Source organism: Brachionichthys hirsutus, chromosome 15 (assembly GCF_040956055.1).
Source record: "Brachionichthys hirsutus isolate HB-005 chromosome 15, CSIRO-AGI_Bhir_v1, whole genome shotgun sequence".
Classification (NCBI taxonomy): Eukaryota; Metazoa; Chordata; class Actinopteri; order Lophiiformes; family Brachionichthyidae; genus Brachionichthys; species Brachionichthys hirsutus.
In genome coordinates this window covers 2,333,614-2,351,340 of record NC_090911.1, presented here as the reverse complement: position 1 = coordinate 2,351,340, position 17,727 = coordinate 2,333,614, and the positions used below count along the sequence as shown (strand labels likewise).

The 17,727-nt window shown below is 46.2% G+C and overlaps 1 protein-coding gene across 1 annotated transcript; it reads left to right on the top strand.

Moving 5' to 3' along the window:
• The first annotated feature begins 14 nt into the window (after positions 1-14).
• ncstn (nicastrin) lies at positions 15-17,727 on the top strand. The gene is made up of 17 exons (XM_068748708.1): positions 15-72; positions 1,253-1,354; positions 1,798-1,921; positions 2,251-2,372; positions 3,179-3,324; positions 11,568-11,712; positions 11,860-11,972; positions 12,419-12,571; positions 12,656-12,760; positions 12,964-13,041; positions 13,630-13,799; positions 14,442-14,544; positions 14,699-14,797; positions 15,231-15,318; positions 15,449-15,612; positions 15,717-15,929; positions 16,693-17,727. Exons 1-17 carry the CDS (start codon positions 15-17, stop codon positions 16,813-16,815), a joined length of 2,106 nt encoding a protein of 701 aa, XP_068604809.1. The 3' UTR covers positions 16,816-17,727.

Below are 17,727 nucleotides of genomic sequence, written 5' to 3'. Positions count from 1 at the left end.
TCCAAACCAGGAAGATGGATTTACTCTTGAACAAGTGGTTTGCTAATTTGGTACTTTGTTGGTTTTTCGTCGGTAAGTATAGATTAGTTCTGTTCAGTTCGTATATGCGCGTATTTATTAACCGGCAGAGTGTGTTTCTGTTTTAGGCGGTTAGCTTGGTGGGCTTCTTTGTGCCCGGAGCTAGCAGGAACGTTACGTAGGCTAGTTAGCATTAGCAAAAGCTGCCCTTTTGGGGTGTACAGTATTTTACATTGCCGGGTTGTTTATTTAAATTATTACAGTGATGTCCATAGTGACAACTTTCATGACCAATTTCCCGTAACTGTTAACGAAGAATTATTCCTATTTTCCTTTAATTATTTTTCTACAACTTCAAGTCTCTACCTTTTTGACAGAAACGACTCGCTATCAGCGTGACTGCTCGTGATTTCCCTGCTGTCGAGCTCCGGGGATTAAACGCTACAAACCCCGCGGTACCTTTCATTAAAAGGTTTTGTTGTCTTCGTTTGAGCCCCAAATCAGTGCGTGTGATTCCATTAAATATTGTGCGCTTTTCTTTTTAGCAGTGGGACAAACAGATGAACATCGCCTAGAAATGTTGCGTTTTGATTGAAGAAATTCCCTCTTTTTCCATTTGCATGAAAGTTATAACAGGATCAAAATGGCAATAAATTAGCCTTATGATGTATAAAACAGAAAATCATTTCCTGATATTGTGTCTTGAGACAAGAGAGAATGTCAGCTGACCATATCCCTGTGTGGGGAAGTTGCTCTGCAAGATGACATCAATTATTACAGGAAAAAAAAGAAGACATTTGGCCGCCAATCTATTTTAATGAACCGGCGTTATTCAGAAAAATGTGTTAAAATAAACATATTTGTGTACGTGTCTGTTGTTTCACAGTGTACATGTAATACACACTAGTAAAACATACTTTAAAATGTTAAGCAGCTTACTGGCTCACAGACCACTGAGTAGAATCGATGTATTAACAAGATCAGTAAAATAATATATATTATCATTTTGGATAAATAAAGAAGTTTCTAATTATTTGAATTCAAATCATTAAAAAAAACTAGGGTCAAATATTCACAGTTGTACTGACACTATGAGATGTAAATCTGTCGATAGTTTGTGCCAAACAAATGTTAAATTTCAACCCACTCCAGTGGAAACGGTGACTAATTTTATTTTGTCTTGCCCTGATGTCTCCTAGTTGTCCTTGTGCAGTAACGTTTTTCCCTCTTGCAGGTGTCGGCTGTAACTCTGTGGAAAAGAAGATTTATGTGCATCTCAATTCTACCGTTCCATGCGTGCGGCTGCTCAATGCAACACATCAAATTGGCTGCCAGTGTGAGTAAAGCGATAAATAAAAGTAACGCTTAGCCGGTCACGGGAGTTCACAATGTATCTGCTATTCACATGCACACACTAAATACATGGCCGTGTATCTTCAAGGCCTCTGCGTGTCTTTTACTTGGTTTCTGTGGTAAAATGCGTGCTTTGCAAACTTCTCCGGGGCCACACTTGGCAGGTCTGTCCAACAAATTAGTCTTCTGACTTTGAGGGTTAGAGATGAATTGTCAAATAATAAATAAACCGTTTTATGTGATGACTATCTGACTTTAAAAGGTTTTCTGAATGTTGCGTAAACCGCAAGCGTCCCAGCAGTAGTAATTTTGTCTGTGTTGCTTTAAAATGCTGCAGTTTAACTTTCTGGTGCACACGTACTCCTAGAGACAATCTAAAGGCTTGTTGCCAGGCACTGATAATTAATTGGCTATTTTGCATTTCAGCCACTCTGTCAGGGAACGTGGGTGTGCTGCATGTCCTGGAGTCGGAGGAAAACCTTGACTGGGTCCTGCGCTCCGGTCCCAATCCTCCTTATCTGGTTATCCTGGAGTTCCCGCTCTTTAACAGGTACACATAACGGGAGGGCGGGGCCACACGGAGCTCTTCATAAGCTCTGTCATATAATCACACATTAGAATTTTCTTTTTTTAAGTATTGTTTGTTTTTTATTCAATGACAAAACGGTCCTTTTCTGGAAGCAGCGAGGGGAAGGTCACACGTGGACTTGGTAGCAAAATGTAATAACTTGACTTGTAATATATCAATAATAGAAATATACAGAACAGTAATTTTTCCACGTGTATTGTAACGGAAGTGACGAGGATCGTACCTCGATCCAGTCTGTAACCTGTATTTGTACCTGCGCCGTTTGTATTTGTACCCGTGCCGCCTGCCAGATCCATCATGATGAAGTTGAGGAACGGCTCCAGCAGGGTGGCTGGTGTTGCTGTTGTGGCGCCAAACTCAAACCCACCCGACGGCTTCTCTCCACACACAACCTGCCCCAACGAGAACACAGGTGGGTGCGGGTTCTCCTGCCGGGACTTGCTCCTTCGCGTCAGTAATGAATTTCTGTTTTACGATGAGCAGAGGGAACGGCTCTTCAGGTTTCACATTTTGTGGAGTGTTTTTGCGTTGTTCGTGTCACCAGGAATCTTGTTTACTGTCTAAACTATCAGGAACATGCACGACCAGGTGATGTAAAAGTTCACAGTGCAATTTAAAAAACAACAACAGCATATCAACGCTATTATATAAACCGAAATCACAATGGCTGTAATTATTAGTCCAACCCTTCTGGGTTTTATTGTACGGATTTAGATTTGTTTTTGTGTAAACTTTGTATATTTCAACTTGGTTTTACGCTAAATGATTAGTTTCTTCCTCCGTTACTATAGAAAATAATAAACCTGGAGGCATTAGGTGGACCCCCCCCCCCCCCATTAAAGTATTTTAATATAGTGTGTGAACACTGAAACCAGAGCCATCAGGACTGACATTGGATGCAGATTTGTTTTCATGTAATAATCATATTTTGAGGTGTGTGATTTGGCTGCGTCTAAACTCTTCCCACACTATGGAGAAGGTCGTGCCTGACTTCTTCTCATAGAACCAGTTCAGCCCAGACAAGCCCATGTCTGCTGTTTCTCGAGAACGAGCTCCTGACTGTCACACTTACTGCAATGAATATGAAATTGTTCTCGCGTCAGTCGTTGGGATACTTGCAGCTCAGTTGTAGAGATTGAGGGGATGGATTCCGACAGCACCTTTAGTGACGTTCTTATTATGGCTGTGTCTCACATCCAATTTATGTATCTCTGTCAGGTGTGTACACGGAGGACTATGATCCAGCCTTGGCCCGTTGTAACGGGACCGTGTGGAACCCTTTGGGAAGCGGCCTGTCCTACGAAGACTTTGATTTCCCCATCTTCTCTCTGAAAGATGACAATGACACCCAGGTCATACGGCAGGTAATCGGACGGGAGCTCCTCGAGGTTTGCAGCAGCAGCTGCTGTTTCTTTTTTTTAATTTTTTTTATTTTTATTTTTTTTTGTTTTTTTTTTTTCCCTTCTTTTTTTTTTTTTTCTTTTTTTTCTTACCTTGTCTGCATTCGTGCTCCACAGTGACGGACATAACGTCAGTCACTGCAGGAGTTCTATGCAATTTTTATTCTTATAGTGATTGTGACCGTCACCTGCCCTCTTGGCAGCCTAGCCTATTCCTATTTTATTGATTTTATTACCTGCTTACCACCGTAGAGGGCTGTGCACACCGCAGTGAACATACAACATGAACAAACAAAAAGTGACAAAAACACAGTGTTCTGAGAAGAAAGTGCAATGGATTTATTTGTGCCCCTTAATTCTACCCCTTCCATCCAATCATCACCAAGAGTTGTCCCAATAGACCAGGTTCACATTCGTCTCTAGAGGAAAGTATGGATCACCAAGTTCTCAGATCTGAGGAAAAAGAGAGAGAGCATAGTGAGAGCCACAAGCACTGACCCAGCAACCTCCACTAACTCAGAGATCTGTGTGCGGGGTTGACTCTCTAAACGAGTTTTAATAGGTGCTGGAGTGGTGGATCTGGCATGCGTGAAACCTCCACCTAAGAACGGGGCAGCCATCCCGGACCCAACAATGGCAACATAAGCCCCCAGATCACCCCAAGCAGCTACAGCAACCCAAGAACGACCACCATGGCCCCACCAGAACCACACGCAGAAGAACCAGTCCAGGGCCCGGGGGGCGACTTACACCGACACAGCCGACGAAACCTAGGCCAGCGCAGCGGCACGGGGCACAGCGGGCCGGCCTGGCGCCCCACCAGCACCCAACACCACGCCCCCCCCAACCACCCGCCCCCCTCCCAGCACCCTCCACCCATCCCACACACCCCCCACAGTCCCCCAGCCCCCCCCACAGTCCAGCCCCCCCCACCCCCCACCCCCCACCACCGCCCCCCGCCCCCGCCCCCCGCGCCCCCCCCGCCCCCTCCCCCCCACCGCACCCCCCCCCCCACCACCCAACCCACCGCCGAGCTCGGGCAACCCCCCAACCCAGCGAACCAGCGTCTGGGGAACGGGAGTAGACAGTGCAGGGGCTTCAGCCCTATCCGACCCTATACAGCCATTTGGGAGGAGAGTATTATTCCCTGGGATGGAGAGTAGGGAGCAGGAGGCCGGACCACCGTCCCACCCCAAGCCCAGCCCGCTAAGGCCCCACATGCCGCGCCAAGGCCAAAGATAAATAAATTGATTGTGAACCCCCCCCCATACCCTGTCTATATGGCTCCCCAGATCCCAGACTGGGGAACCCTCCCAACACCGTGAATGTGTGGACACCCAGGTGCTATATACACATGTATGTAGTGCGTTAAAATTTGGGGCAGGAGGGGCCAGACGGGGGATGCGGAGGAGGGCAACGGCGCACTCCTGCCCTGCGCCCTCCCCCTTATCTCCCCGCCTAGCACCCACGTAACCCCATGTGGTGCATTAAAATGGGGGGGGGGGGATTGCAGAGGGACGCTCGGTGAACGCCCCCCAGCACCAGGCCCCCCAGGTGCATGTCCCTATGTGTATATTTACAAATGTGTTGTGCTAAGGTGGTGAGTTAAGAGGCGCAGCACATGAGGCCCCAGCCAACCAGGCGGGGGGAGGAGGGAGCCCGACCATAGTCCCCAGCCTCACCCATCCCACCCACATGTGTCAGAGGGCCCAACCATGCACAGGGCCTGGATCGAGCGCCGCCCCCGACGCATCCCACCCATCCCCCATAATCAAGCCCCCAGGAAGGAGGGAGCCGCGAGGCCCCGGCGGGAAGCAGGATGCCGGAAGAGGAGATGCGGGGAGAGAGGGGAAGGGGGAGACCACGAGGGGAGAGGAAGGGAGGCGAAGGAGAGGGGAGAGGGGCGAGGGGGAGGCAGGACAGGAGACGAGACCAAGGAGAAGAGGGCGAGCAGGGGACGGGGAGGGTGGAGGAGAGAGGTCAGGGAGGAGGGAGGGGAGGTGAGGGGGCCATGGCCACGCCAGGTCACCAGCCGGACCCCGGCCGCTACTACCAGCAGAGGAGTGACAGACTGCGCCAGCTCAGTGCCATCCCGAACGCATAGGCCAGCACCCCCGCATGGCAGCCTAGCGGAACACCGGCGGCCGCCCGAGACGCATGCGCCACCCAGCAGAGACCCGAGGAGCCGGGTTGCACATATCAAGCCACGGGGACAGCCCCTGAAGAGTTAGCCCAGCATGCCAACAGTCCCGGAGATCAACCATCCTTGTGTGAAGAACATTGAGCTGGAGACTGGAGCTGAAACATAGAAAGTTAGAATGGCTGGGCGACGATGTATTTCTGAGGTCCACTCGGTCCTGGATACAGAAAACAGAAACAAGCAGCATTACCATTTACATCGTTGTGGTGGCTTTCGCTAGCAGGCAGAATCAGGTTGTAATATTTATATTTAATGATTTAATAAAAGGAGACCAGCTTTCTGTAAAATATTTAAAATGTTTTTTATTTATCTTTTTAGAAGCAGAGATTTTCTCCATTGATATGTGTTCTATGAGGAGATTCAACCAATGATTGATGTTTAAAGACTGTTTACTTTTCCAGTTAACGAGGATTGTTTTCTTGGCGATGGCGAGGGCTGCGAGTGTGGGGTGCGTATATTTCTTAGAAATAACGATTTCTGCCAAGTCACCGAGTAGACAAGAGATCGGAGATAAAGGGAACGTACAATCTAAGATGGACGACAGTCTATGTGATACTGCGACCCAGAAATCCTGGACGGGTGAGCACAACCATAGGGCATGGAAATAAGTGTCAGCAGTATTTTGGGAGCATTGAGAACAGATGTCAGATTCAGAGAAGCCCATTTTCTTCATCATATATTGAGTAATGTGTGTTCTATGAAGGATCTTATACTGGATGAGTTGAAGATTTCTGTGTTTTGTCATTTTAAATACATTTTCACAGATTTGTGTCCAAAAGTCATGATCTAGGGTTAGTGACAGATCCGTCTCCCATTTTGAGATGGGAAGAAGTAACGTATCTGTGCTTGAGAGGAGTTTATAAATCTTAGAAAGGGTCTTTTTAACTGTCGGGGAAATCTTTGTGACTTCCATAACAAATACAGGTGGCTGAGGCGGGCCCCGGAGCGTTGGAATTCTTTTCTTAATTGTATTCATTACCTGAAGATAGTAAAGGAAATTTCCGCTTCCGAGTTCATATTTTTGGAACAATTTTGTAGATGACATAAACGTATTGTCATGAAAGAGATGATGGAGTTGAGAGATTCCCTTCTGTTCCCACATACCTACATGGAAAGGTTGATTACTAGCCTGAAAGTCAGGGTTATTCCAGATTGGAGAGAACATGCAGGGTTCCAGTTTAGAATTTGTAACTTCTAACGCTTTCCACCAGGCGGACAAGGTGGAAGAAATCATCGGGTTTTTAAAACAGTTATGCCGTTTAATGGTTGTTGTGATAAAGGGGAGATCTGCGAGTCTAATATCCTTGCAGTCCTTCTGTTCCAATTCTAACCAGTAATTAGAGTCTCTATTCGGGTGCATCCATAGTACAAGATATTGTAGCTGGTTAGCCAAGTAATAATTCATAAAATTTGGGGCTTCCAGGCCTCCTTTAGATTTACTCCTCTGAAGGGTAGATAGACTAATTCTTGCTTTTTTATTTTTCCAGTAGAATTTGGTGATGGCTGAATCCAACGACTGGAGGCAGTTGGAAGTTGGTTTAAATGGAATCATTGAAAATAAATAATTTATTTGTGGTAAAATTTTCATTTTGATGGTGGCTATTCTTCCCAAAAGGGATATCGGGAGGTTATTCCAACGCTTCAGATCACTGCTGATTTTATCCAGAAGTGGGGTGAAGTTTAATCGGGTTAACTCAGACAGTTTAGGTGAAATATTAATGCCCAGGTACTTTAAATTGCCCGTAGGAAAGGAGTAGTTTGGGTCCTGGTCTGCAGGGTTCCATGACTTTTCTGTAATGGGAAGTAATGTTGATTTTGTCCAATTGATGGAATAGTCTGAAAGTTGTGAAAATTTAGCTATCAACTTGAATACTTCCTGCAGCGAATCCGAGGGTTCTTGTAAATAAAGCAGGATGTCATCAGCATATAAATTGATTTTGTGTTCTGACACCGCAGTGTTGATTCCCTTAATCCCGTTATTTTGCCGCACTGCTGCTGCTAGGGGTTCAATAAATATTGCAAATAATAAAGGAGAGAGTGGGCAGCCCTGCCTGGTACCTCTCTGCAAGGTGAAGCTCTGTGAGGTAATCCCGTTGGTGGTTACGGTCGCTTTGGGAGAGTTATATAATACTGACACCCAGTGAATAAATGACTCTCCAAACCCAAGCTTGTGTAGGACGGCAAAGAGGAAGGACCAGCTAACTTTATCAAAGGCTTTTTCTGCATCCAGCGATACAACCACTGCCTTTTTTCCAAGTCGCTGCGACATACTGATCAGATTTAGCAGTCTTCTAATATTGTTGGTGGAATGTCGACCTTTAATGAATCCTGTTTGGTCGCTGTGAATTACAGACGGGATCACTGTCTCCAGCCTGGATGCAAGTGCCTTTGCTATAATTTTGATGTCGGCGTTGATTAATGATAGAGGTCGGTAGCTTGAAGGGAGGGTAGGGTCTTTGTCCGGCTTCAGTAGAAGTTTAATTGCTGCTGTATTCATGTGGGGTCGTATATGACCATTGTTTTTCATTTCTGTCACTGATCTGAAGAATAACGGCGCTAACATGGTCCAGAAATGCTTCATAAATTCAGCCGGGAAGCCGTCCGGGCCTGGTGCTTTGCCGTTAGGCATACTATCTAGGGCGCTGTGGAGTTCATTTATAGACAGCGGAACTTCCAGAATGTTCTTATACTCTGTTGATAGTTGAGGCATATTCAGATTACTGAGAAATGCCTCAATATCCTCCGGGTTGGGTTTATTAGCTGCTGAATACAAGTTGTGGTAAAACGTGTAAAATATCTGATTGATTTCTTCTGGTGATTGCGTGCACTCACCATTTAACCCTTTAATTGCTGTTATGAGAGATCTTTCTCTGTTACGTTGGAGTTGATTCGCCAGAAACTTGCCTGATTTGTTATTATATTCAAAGTCGTTGTATCTCAATTGTTGTAATATGAACTCTGTTTTCTTTGATAATATATCATCTAGTTTTAGTTTTGTGTTTTGTAGTTCAGTCCACATTTGATTGCTTGAGTTCGCTGCGTAAGCATCGGTTAATAGTTTAATTTTCTCCTCTAATTCCTTTTCCATTTTCTGTTCCTGTTTTTTTTTGTAAGAGGCATATGATATAATTTTACCTCTGATTACAGCTTTCCCTGCTTCCCAGAGTAAAGACGGAGATGAGTTTGGAGAGTCATTCATTTCCAGATAGTCTGCCCACTCTCTTCTTATGACCCTATCAAATTCTGCATCTTTAAGCAAAGAGGTGTTAAAGCGCCACGTTGACGGGGGTTTAAAGGTCGCTGCGATTTGTAAGGTAAGCGTGACCGGAGCATGATCGCTGATAATTATTGGATTAATTTTAGTAGAAATATTCTCAATCACAGAATTATTTGTGAGAAAATAATCAATTCTTGAGAATGAACGGTGCACAGAAGAAAAGAACGTGTATTCCCTCTTCATTGGATTTTTTAATCTCCAGCCGTCGCCAAGGCCAAAATCATCCATATATTCCAGTAGTACTTTGGCTGATTGTGAACGCCTCATGTGTACTGTAGTACTGGAGCGATCTACTGATGGATTTAGAACTGTGTTGAAGTCTCCGCCGATGATGATAGTTGATTCTGCTGTTAGCTCGAGTAGCTGGGAGAACAATGTGTGGAAGAAGGCCGAATCATCACTATTAGGAGCGTACAGATTCACAATTGTGTATAATTTATTGAATACGGTTGCCTGAATAATAATGTATCGGCCCTCTGGATCCGTTACAGTGTTGTTTAACGTGAAGAGTAGTCTCTTGTGTATTAATATAGAGACTCCTCTTTGTCTGCTGTTATAGCAGGCAGAAAAAACTTGACTAAAATTTGTGTCTGTGAGTAATTTCTCTTCTGATTTTTGTAAATGGGTTTCTTGTAGGAGACAAATGTCTGCTTTTAATTTTGAGAGATGGTCTAAGATGTTGATTCTTTTTGCCTGAGAGCGAGCGCCACACACATTCCAAGATACCAAAATTAACTTAGACATACCGATGGTGAGCAGTCAGGTCTAAATGTGTGTATCTCTGTAAGCTGCTTACTATTCTCTGCATGTGATAAGTTAAAGTCAAGGTGTTGGATGGTTGGATAGCTGAGAGGGATATAAAGAGTCTTAAATGCGTGCACAGTAGAATCAAGAACACTGATACATAAACAAGTATAACAAACAAGTGATAGACATAGAGGGTGTGTGTGTGGGAAGAGGGGAGGGGTGAGTAAAAGGGAGGGGGAGACGTGAGGGGGGGGAGTGGATCTGAGGGGAGGGTTGGGACAAGAGGAATACATTAATTCCTAATAGCCCAGTGAGTTTTGGATCATTTGTTTCTCTATTTCACATATATATATATATACGGACATACACATATATAAATACATATACATACATACATAACCATCTACATATACACCAAAACATAGCTACACCTACACATATTGACGAGCATTATGTTAAAGCATAATCCTCATCCACATGAAAATGCCTCTAATTCTTAGCTGAATGGAATAATTACAGGTGTTTCTGACTCAGAATAGCCAGGGGGTGGTGGCAGGGTCTCGGTACAGCTGGTTGTCGATATATAGTTTATCCACAACCAGCGTAGCTCGTTTGCCCTTCTGCCTATTCTGCTTCATGATCGGATACAGTACCTTTCGCCGCTCGTTGATCTCTCTCGGGAACTGGTCATTCATCCCGAAAGAGGTTCCTTTAAGCTCCCGTCCTTTGCTCTTTAGCAGCACTTTATGTTTAAAGTGTTCAAATTTGGCGATAATAGGACGGGGCCTATCGCCTCTACGGGCTCCGAGGCGGTGGACGCGGTGAAAGGAGATTGTACTTACCGTCTCCGGGGGAATTTTCAGTGACGTCGTCATAAAGTTTTTAATTAAGGACTCTGGGTTGTCCGCGGCGCTCTCTGAGATGCCTGAGAATATTAAATTGTCTTGCATACTGCGCGACTGAATGTCCAGGACTGTCTCTTTGAGCGTCTTATTTTCTGTTTTAATCTTCTCCATTTCGACTGACACAGTCGCAACGGAGGAGCGTAGCTCGATGTTCTCGCGCTGAAGCTCAGCCATCATACCATACGCGAGCTCCAAGCTAGCCTTCAGGTCTTTAACGTCGGCGTGAAGCACGCCGAGGACGTCCAGTTTTTTATTAATGGAGTCCAGTACGCTAGTCGGAGCATCTCCGTTGCCGAGATCTTCCGTATCAGTAGCCGAGTCGGCCTTTCTTTTCTTGGAGGGATTATCGCCCGACGCGGATTCCTCCATGACGCAGCAGCTGGAATAATACTCGTCGATAAATACCTCGAGGTCCTCCACGCTGAGCGATAATCCAATCCGTCGATTAATAAAAGTAATCGAAAAGGGCGAATTATGCGATGGTGATGTCTAATATTATATTAGTTGCAGAAAGCCGTCATATATCCTATCCAAAAATCACACGGGAGGTCTCGCGCGATCACATCCGGTCCGACCTATACCTGGATGGGCAGCTGCTGTTTCTACGGATACGTTTGCTAGATTGAACTTTGCAGCCGCACCACAGCGGTTGTCTCATTGGTTCCTGTTGTCTCTGGGGAATATAAGTAAAATAGAATACTCCACGTGTGATGTGATCTGATCTGAGTTTGTCCCAGTCGTGGTCGAGATGAGGAATAGCACCATGTCGCTGTTTATCAGCACTTCGGATCGTTTTCCTGGCGTTTAGTAGACGCAGCATTGTGTGCGACACAAACACGGATCATTTCACACACTTCTGATATCGTGCAACCGTTTCTGGTTTGATCCTCCGAGCTTCAAAGTGATGTATTTTGTCCCAGATGTGTGGGTAGAATATTTCTGTACCCACATCTGCCATCATGTCCCAGAGCACCAGACCCGGCTGTACAAGTTCTAACCTGTTCTACGGTGAATTAAAATGCTTTGGTGTTCAAGCCCACACGAGTTTGAACGCTCGCATGCGTTTGTCGGTTTGCAGTGCTACTTGGACCATAACCGCGGCGTGAACGGCAGCGCGCCTCAGTACCCGCTCTGCGCCATGCAGCTGTACTCCCACATGTCCGCCGTCACCGACACGGCCACCTGCATGAGGAGAAACAGCATCAACTTCAGCCTCAACCCAGGTACAAGTACAACACGAGCAAAGCCTCGCGTTTTACGTTTCTATCCCGTGTTTTGTAAAGACGGGATAGAAAGTCTGTTTTTAATAAAAGGACAGAAGTCGAACTTCAAATTTATGGCCTTTGGTCTTTTTGTGTGTCTCCCTTTAGAGGTTGTTTGTGACCCACTGGGGGACTACAATGTTTGGGCCTCCACCAAGCCGCTCAACAACACGGCCAAGGGCCACAAGCTGGGGGAGCGTGTAGTCGTAGCAGCAGCCAGGGTGAGGCGCAGGAGAGCGAAAGCGATCCAAATCGGCCTTTGTTCCGAGTTCACTGCGTAACGTTTGTTTGTTGTCAGGCCGCTTTTCAACCAGATCCTGCAGTGATCGCTCTGAGCTTTGTGATGTCACAGCCGCAGCTTTGTGATGTCACAGTCGCAGCTTTGTGATGTCACAGCTTTTTCTGCCGCGCTGCTTCCGGCGGTCGAGAATGTTATCTGAATGAAAACTGATGAATGAGAGGAACTCTAAAGCTGTACAGGCAGCTGGCCACACTGAATACAAAGAGAAGGCATAAATCGAAGGCATAAATTGAGTTAAAAATAAATACATTTACAAACATATCGAGATATGCTAGAGTAGAGTCACATCTTCCTTTCCAGCTGTCGATGCGATGTTATTTGACATTTAGGTCTCTCTCTCTCTCTCTGCCCCCCCCCCCCCTTCAGTTGGACAGCCGGTCTTTCTTCTTTGACATTGCTCCAGGAGCAGAGAGCGGCGTCTCTGGGTTCATCACTCTACTGGCAGCCGCCCACGCACTGCGAAACGCAACCCAGGAGGCCCCGCCCAACCGCACCATCCTCTACACCTTCTTCCAGGGGGTCAGTAGCATCCGCGCTGCTGCGCCGGCCGGTCGCTGCGGTCGCCAGCGCTAGTCATGCTTCTCTCTGACTTTGTGACTCAAGGAGACGTTTGACTACATCGGCAGCTCGAGGATGGTGTACGACATGAACAACAGTCAGTTTGCTGTGGACCTGGACAACGTCCACTCAGTGCTGGAGATTGGACAGGTGAGCACGGCGACTCATTCAGGATGTGTTCGGCACTGCTCAATTCCAGGGGAACACTTTGAGGTTTTCCCGCTTCTTTTTTGTTTTTGTAACAAAGGAACGTTTTCTATTGAAGTCAAAATGATATCCTTGAATTTCAGCACAAATACCAGCGAGATTTATTATGTTTAATAAAATGTTGCTGTTGAATCTGCTCGCCACAGGTGGGACTTGGTTCCGCCTCCAAGCTGTGGCTTCACTCCGACCCCGTGTCTCGGAAGAACAGCAGCGTCAATGAGGAGGTCTGTGCACCGAAGGGGGGGGGGGGGGGTCGTTAAACTAACAGCCCCACTCCACGGGGGCATCAGGCTGATTTTCTGCGCCGCTTTGGATGTGGTCGGGCCACGTGGTAATTTTCTGGATCCATATAGCAGCAAAGGGGACGTAGGAACATGCGTATAAATGACACATGTTTACTACAACTAGAGGACAAGTACATGAACATCGTACTGTCGAAGGCCAGTGGCTGTATTCACCAGATAGAAACATCTCCTTCATTAAAGTGGAATTGAAGTGCTTTGAATGTTTGAATTCAAGAGACCTTGTTAGGTTATTTCTCCACTGCATTTAGTTCAGATGACAAAGATGTTGTTTTTGATGCCTTTTAATGTGCTTGAATACTCACTAAAACTAAATAAACCATTTTTAGATCTGCGGAAATACAATTTATGATATTTAACTCAAAACCCACTTTAATTGAAATGCTTTTTAAGAGAAGAGTAGAAGCAGAACAGCAATAATAATGGATCTCTCATTTCGCCCTCTCTCTGTGTGTGTGTGTGTGTGTGTGTGTGTGTAATGCATTTTAACCCTCCCGTTGTGTGTTTCAGGTGAGGAAGCTGATTGAAAACTTGCAGCTGGCTGCAGAGGATTTGAGCGTCTCGGTGGAGGAGCCTGGTTTCTCTCAGCCACTCCCGCCCTCATCTTTCCAGCGTTTCTTGCGAGCTCGGCCGATCCCTGGCGTGGTTCTTGAGGATCATCAGTCCGTGTTCACCAACAGGTGATTCAGGGTTTCTCAACTACTACTACTGTACTTTCTGCTTGTCCCCTGAGGGGTCGCCACAGCAAATCAACCTTCTCCACTTCACCCTGTCCTTTGCATCGTCCTCCCCAACACCAGCCACTCTCATGTCCTCCCTCACTACGTCCATGCATCTTCTCCTGGGTCGACCTCTAGTCCTGTTCCCTGGCAGTTCCATCCTCAGCATCCTTCTACCGATATAGTCCCCGTCTCTCCTCTGGACATGTCCAACCCATCAAAGTCTGTCCTCTCTGACCTTGTCTCCAAAATGTTTAACCTTCACTGTCCCCCCTGGGACCTTCTAATTTACACACATGTACTCTGTTTTACTCCTGCTCACCTTCATTCCTCTCTTTTCTAGAGCAGACCTCCAGTTCTCTAGATTCTCCTCGACCTGCTCCCTGCTCTCACTGCAGATCACATCTGCAAACGTTATAATCCAAGGAGCTTCCTGTCTCACCTCATGTGTTAGTCTATCCATCACTATGCAAACAAAAAGGGGCTCAGAGCTGGTCCCTGGTGCATCCCACCGCTGCACTAAACTCCCGTATCAGGGTTTCTCAACTGTGATTTCATTTTTTTTTTGTTTGTTTGAAACTTGACTTTTCTGTTCCGTCACAGGTTCTATGAGAGTATGTATGACAACGCAGAATACCTGAACGTGTCCTACCCTCCCAACATGACGCCAGAGGAGCAGATGGAGTTTACTACCGAGACTGCAAAAGTAACGATTGTTACCCAATCCAACATTCGCCGTTTTAGACTTGCTTTGAGACAGTTTTCCTTGACGTCATTGATTGTTGTTGGACAGATCATGTTTCAGCATGCGTGACGTTTCATTTGAATGTCATGCAGCACATGATGAAGTTGTTTTTCAGGCTCTGACTGAGGTGGCCACCATGGTGGCTCGGGCTCTGTACATCCAGGCAGGAGGAGCAGAGACGCAGCTGAACAGCATTAACGCAGACACTCAAACAGTAAGTGTCAATGAAGGGTTAACCTCATGTACCTGCTCACTATTTCTGTATATTGTTAGCCTAATAGCATAATTGCCTAAGTCTTGGGCAATGCCTGTTGATAATGGACAATTATGCTATGAGGCTAACAATATTTTTGGCCTCCCTGCTCCACCTTTTTTTGTAATGTCATTTTTTTACATTTGCTTCATTTAATTGAAATTGTGCATCTCAGCATTGGTTTCGCCCGTTGGCGATCAGAACTTAAACGATTAGCTCACAAGCAAAAAGGAATATTGAGAGTCTTCAAATGGGGATCCTTCCAAGAGACTCCGGACCAATAGCAACGGCGAGCACAAAGTTAAAGATGGTCTTTTTACCACTGGGAGGCCGTCTGTGATGCTGGATGTGTTTTTTTGTTGTTTTGATCTTGACTATGTTTTCATTCACTCAGGTGACCAAAATGCTCTACGGATTCCTTGTTCGGTCAAATAACTCCTGGTTCCAGCAGCTAGTCCCCTCAGACCTCGCAAGCCACCTCGGTAAAATGAAAGCTTCATTTCATTCTAATTTCATTCATTCATTCCTGATCAGAGAGCTGCGTGTGTGTGTGTGTGTGTGTGTGTGACCCGAGATGACCTTTAACTGTTTGTGCTGTCGTCTGTCTGTCAGCTAACAGGCCCACGAACTTCTACATCGGCGTGTCTCAGCAGTCCAGCGAACCGACGCTTCTGGTCCAGTATCTGCTGGCCAACCTGACCGGAAGCACCGTCAACATCACCCAGGAGAACTGCCAGAGCCAGAGGGAAGACGAGGAGGACAAAGAGAGCAAACACGTGAGCGTTCAATGGGTCAATTACACAAGACTTATGAAAAGCACTCATCTGTGGCCCCCACCTTAAACTGCAACATCGGCATGAGCCTGGTTCATGTTCCTCAGATATACAACTACATGTGGGTCCAAGGAGCGGCGCCTCCCAACAGTACACAGCGGGAGGGTTTCTGCGTCCGCTCCACAGTCCGTCTCTCTAAAGCGCTGTCCCCAGCCTTCGACCTGCAGGAGTACACCTCCAAAGATTACTCCACGTGGACAGAGTCCAGGTGGAAGGACATTAAAGGACGTATATTCCTGGTGGCCAGTCATGACCTGGAGGTACAAACCCCCCAACTCGTCACAGTCCATGTCCGATTTGTTAAGATCCATCGTTCTATTATCTTCTCCTCTAACAAACCTTGTTATTCCTGGACGTGGAGTCGATCTCAGCAACAAACCGGGTGAACTTCCCAACCATAAAAGTCTTCCCACTTTAACTAGGTCATCATCAAAAGGTTCTAGATTGTTCTTGGTATCTTTATACACCAACCATGAGAAGTAAAAGTGAATCGGAGTTGATGTGTATTTTTAACTGATTCTTGAATCCGTAAATACCATAAACGTCGGTCAATAATCAACCGAGATATTGAGGAACACATTTTGAAGCTCCATTGATCGCAATGTTGACGAAAATTTCAAATTGATCAAGAATCCAGGATCTCTTCTGGATTATCACCAAAACTAAATAATCTTCCTGGTAACATTCCCAACATTGTCTGAAAATTTAATCAAGATCCATCCGGAACGTTTTACTCCATCTTGCTAAAAGGTGGGGAAGACGGAACCTCCTTGGAGGTGGTAATAATCCCTCTCTGTTGTCATGACGCTCAGATCCAAATTACTTCCAGAACCGATTCTCAATTGAAAGCATTGATAACCCCCCCCCCCCCCCCCCCAGTAAATCTTTTTACATGCTTTGCACATTTACAGAAATGTTGATGTGCATTGTTCCTGTTAAATAAAAAAACGCTCCTACTAGCTGCTGTTCTCTAATAGACGGACATTAAGACCCCCCCCCCCCCCCCCCCTCTGATTCCTCCAGATGCTGACTCTGGGGGTCGGGGTCGCCGTGCTGCTGACCTCCCTGGCTCTGATATACATCATCAGCTCAAAGGCCGACATGCTGTTCAGCTCAGGTAGGGAGCCGACCAACGCCACCTACTGATCCAGACGGAGAGGACGCAAGCCGACCACCACCACCACCACCACTACTGCTAATACTACTACAACTACTACTTCTATCCCAACCGATCCGGACAGGCAGTTTTCTTTCCTTTCTACACCCGGACAGCGGCAGAAGGGTTTTGTTTTTCTTACAGACGACGCCTCCATGTAAATGGACTCACTCAGGTGAGGCGCTACACGAGGGCCGTCCCAGGCCCGGTGGATCTGGACTCACAGGGGTCACGAGAGACTCTGGTCCGGCACCAGCCGACCCGGCCCGTGGAAAAGATGTTGATATTTGTTTTATTTCAGCCATTTTTTAATGTAAAAAGAATGTTTTGTTTTCCGTGTCAGGGGATAGACACTAAACACGATCGTGTGTGTGTGTGTGTGTGTGAGAGAGAGATTCAGTGTCTGTGAAGAATGTTTGCGCTTTGTCTGATGGTATGTGCAATACTGCGTCTTTCCTGTCCTTGTAGGTAACTTATCGATTAGTTCTGATTATAAACCACTTTCTGAGCGAATGAACAAACGCTGACGTTTAAATTCGTGCTTTTGTGTGGAGAAGAATGTCGAGTCGCGGGTCCTGGGATGCTGCCGTTAGTTCTACTCAGTCCCAGTACATGTACAACTGCATATATGTATGTATTTGTACTTCAGGCCCACGTTGATTTCACATATCGTGGTGTTTGTGTGGAGGAGACGCCGAAGTCTTTCCTGGGGAGTCGAGACAAACGCTTCATGTACGTCAGCCAGACTCTGGCTGTGCACTATTGATCACTTCTATTGACACCTGAAGAGTGAGACGACACACGAGGCGGTTTTAGTTGTGTTTTTGCTGACGGGGGTTCGTTTTAATGGCTGGAATCAGCGGCCGAGTGTAAATGCCTTGATGAAGAAATAAACGCGGCTT

Bases quoted from the DNA above. Each gene is read 5' to 3' on its own strand.
- ncstn (XM_068748708.1), top strand. From the start codon at position 15: ATGGATTTACTCTTGAACAAGTGGTTTGCTAATTTGGTACTTTGTTGG. The intron at 2,373-3,178 runs GTGGGTGCGGGT...TATCTCTGTCAG, and splicing joins CTGCCCCAACGAGAACACAG to GTGTGTACACGGAGGACTAT. The intron at 15,613-15,716 runs GTGAGCGTTCAA...CATGTTCCTCAG, and splicing joins AGGACAAAGAGAGCAAACAC to ATATACAACTACATGTGGGT.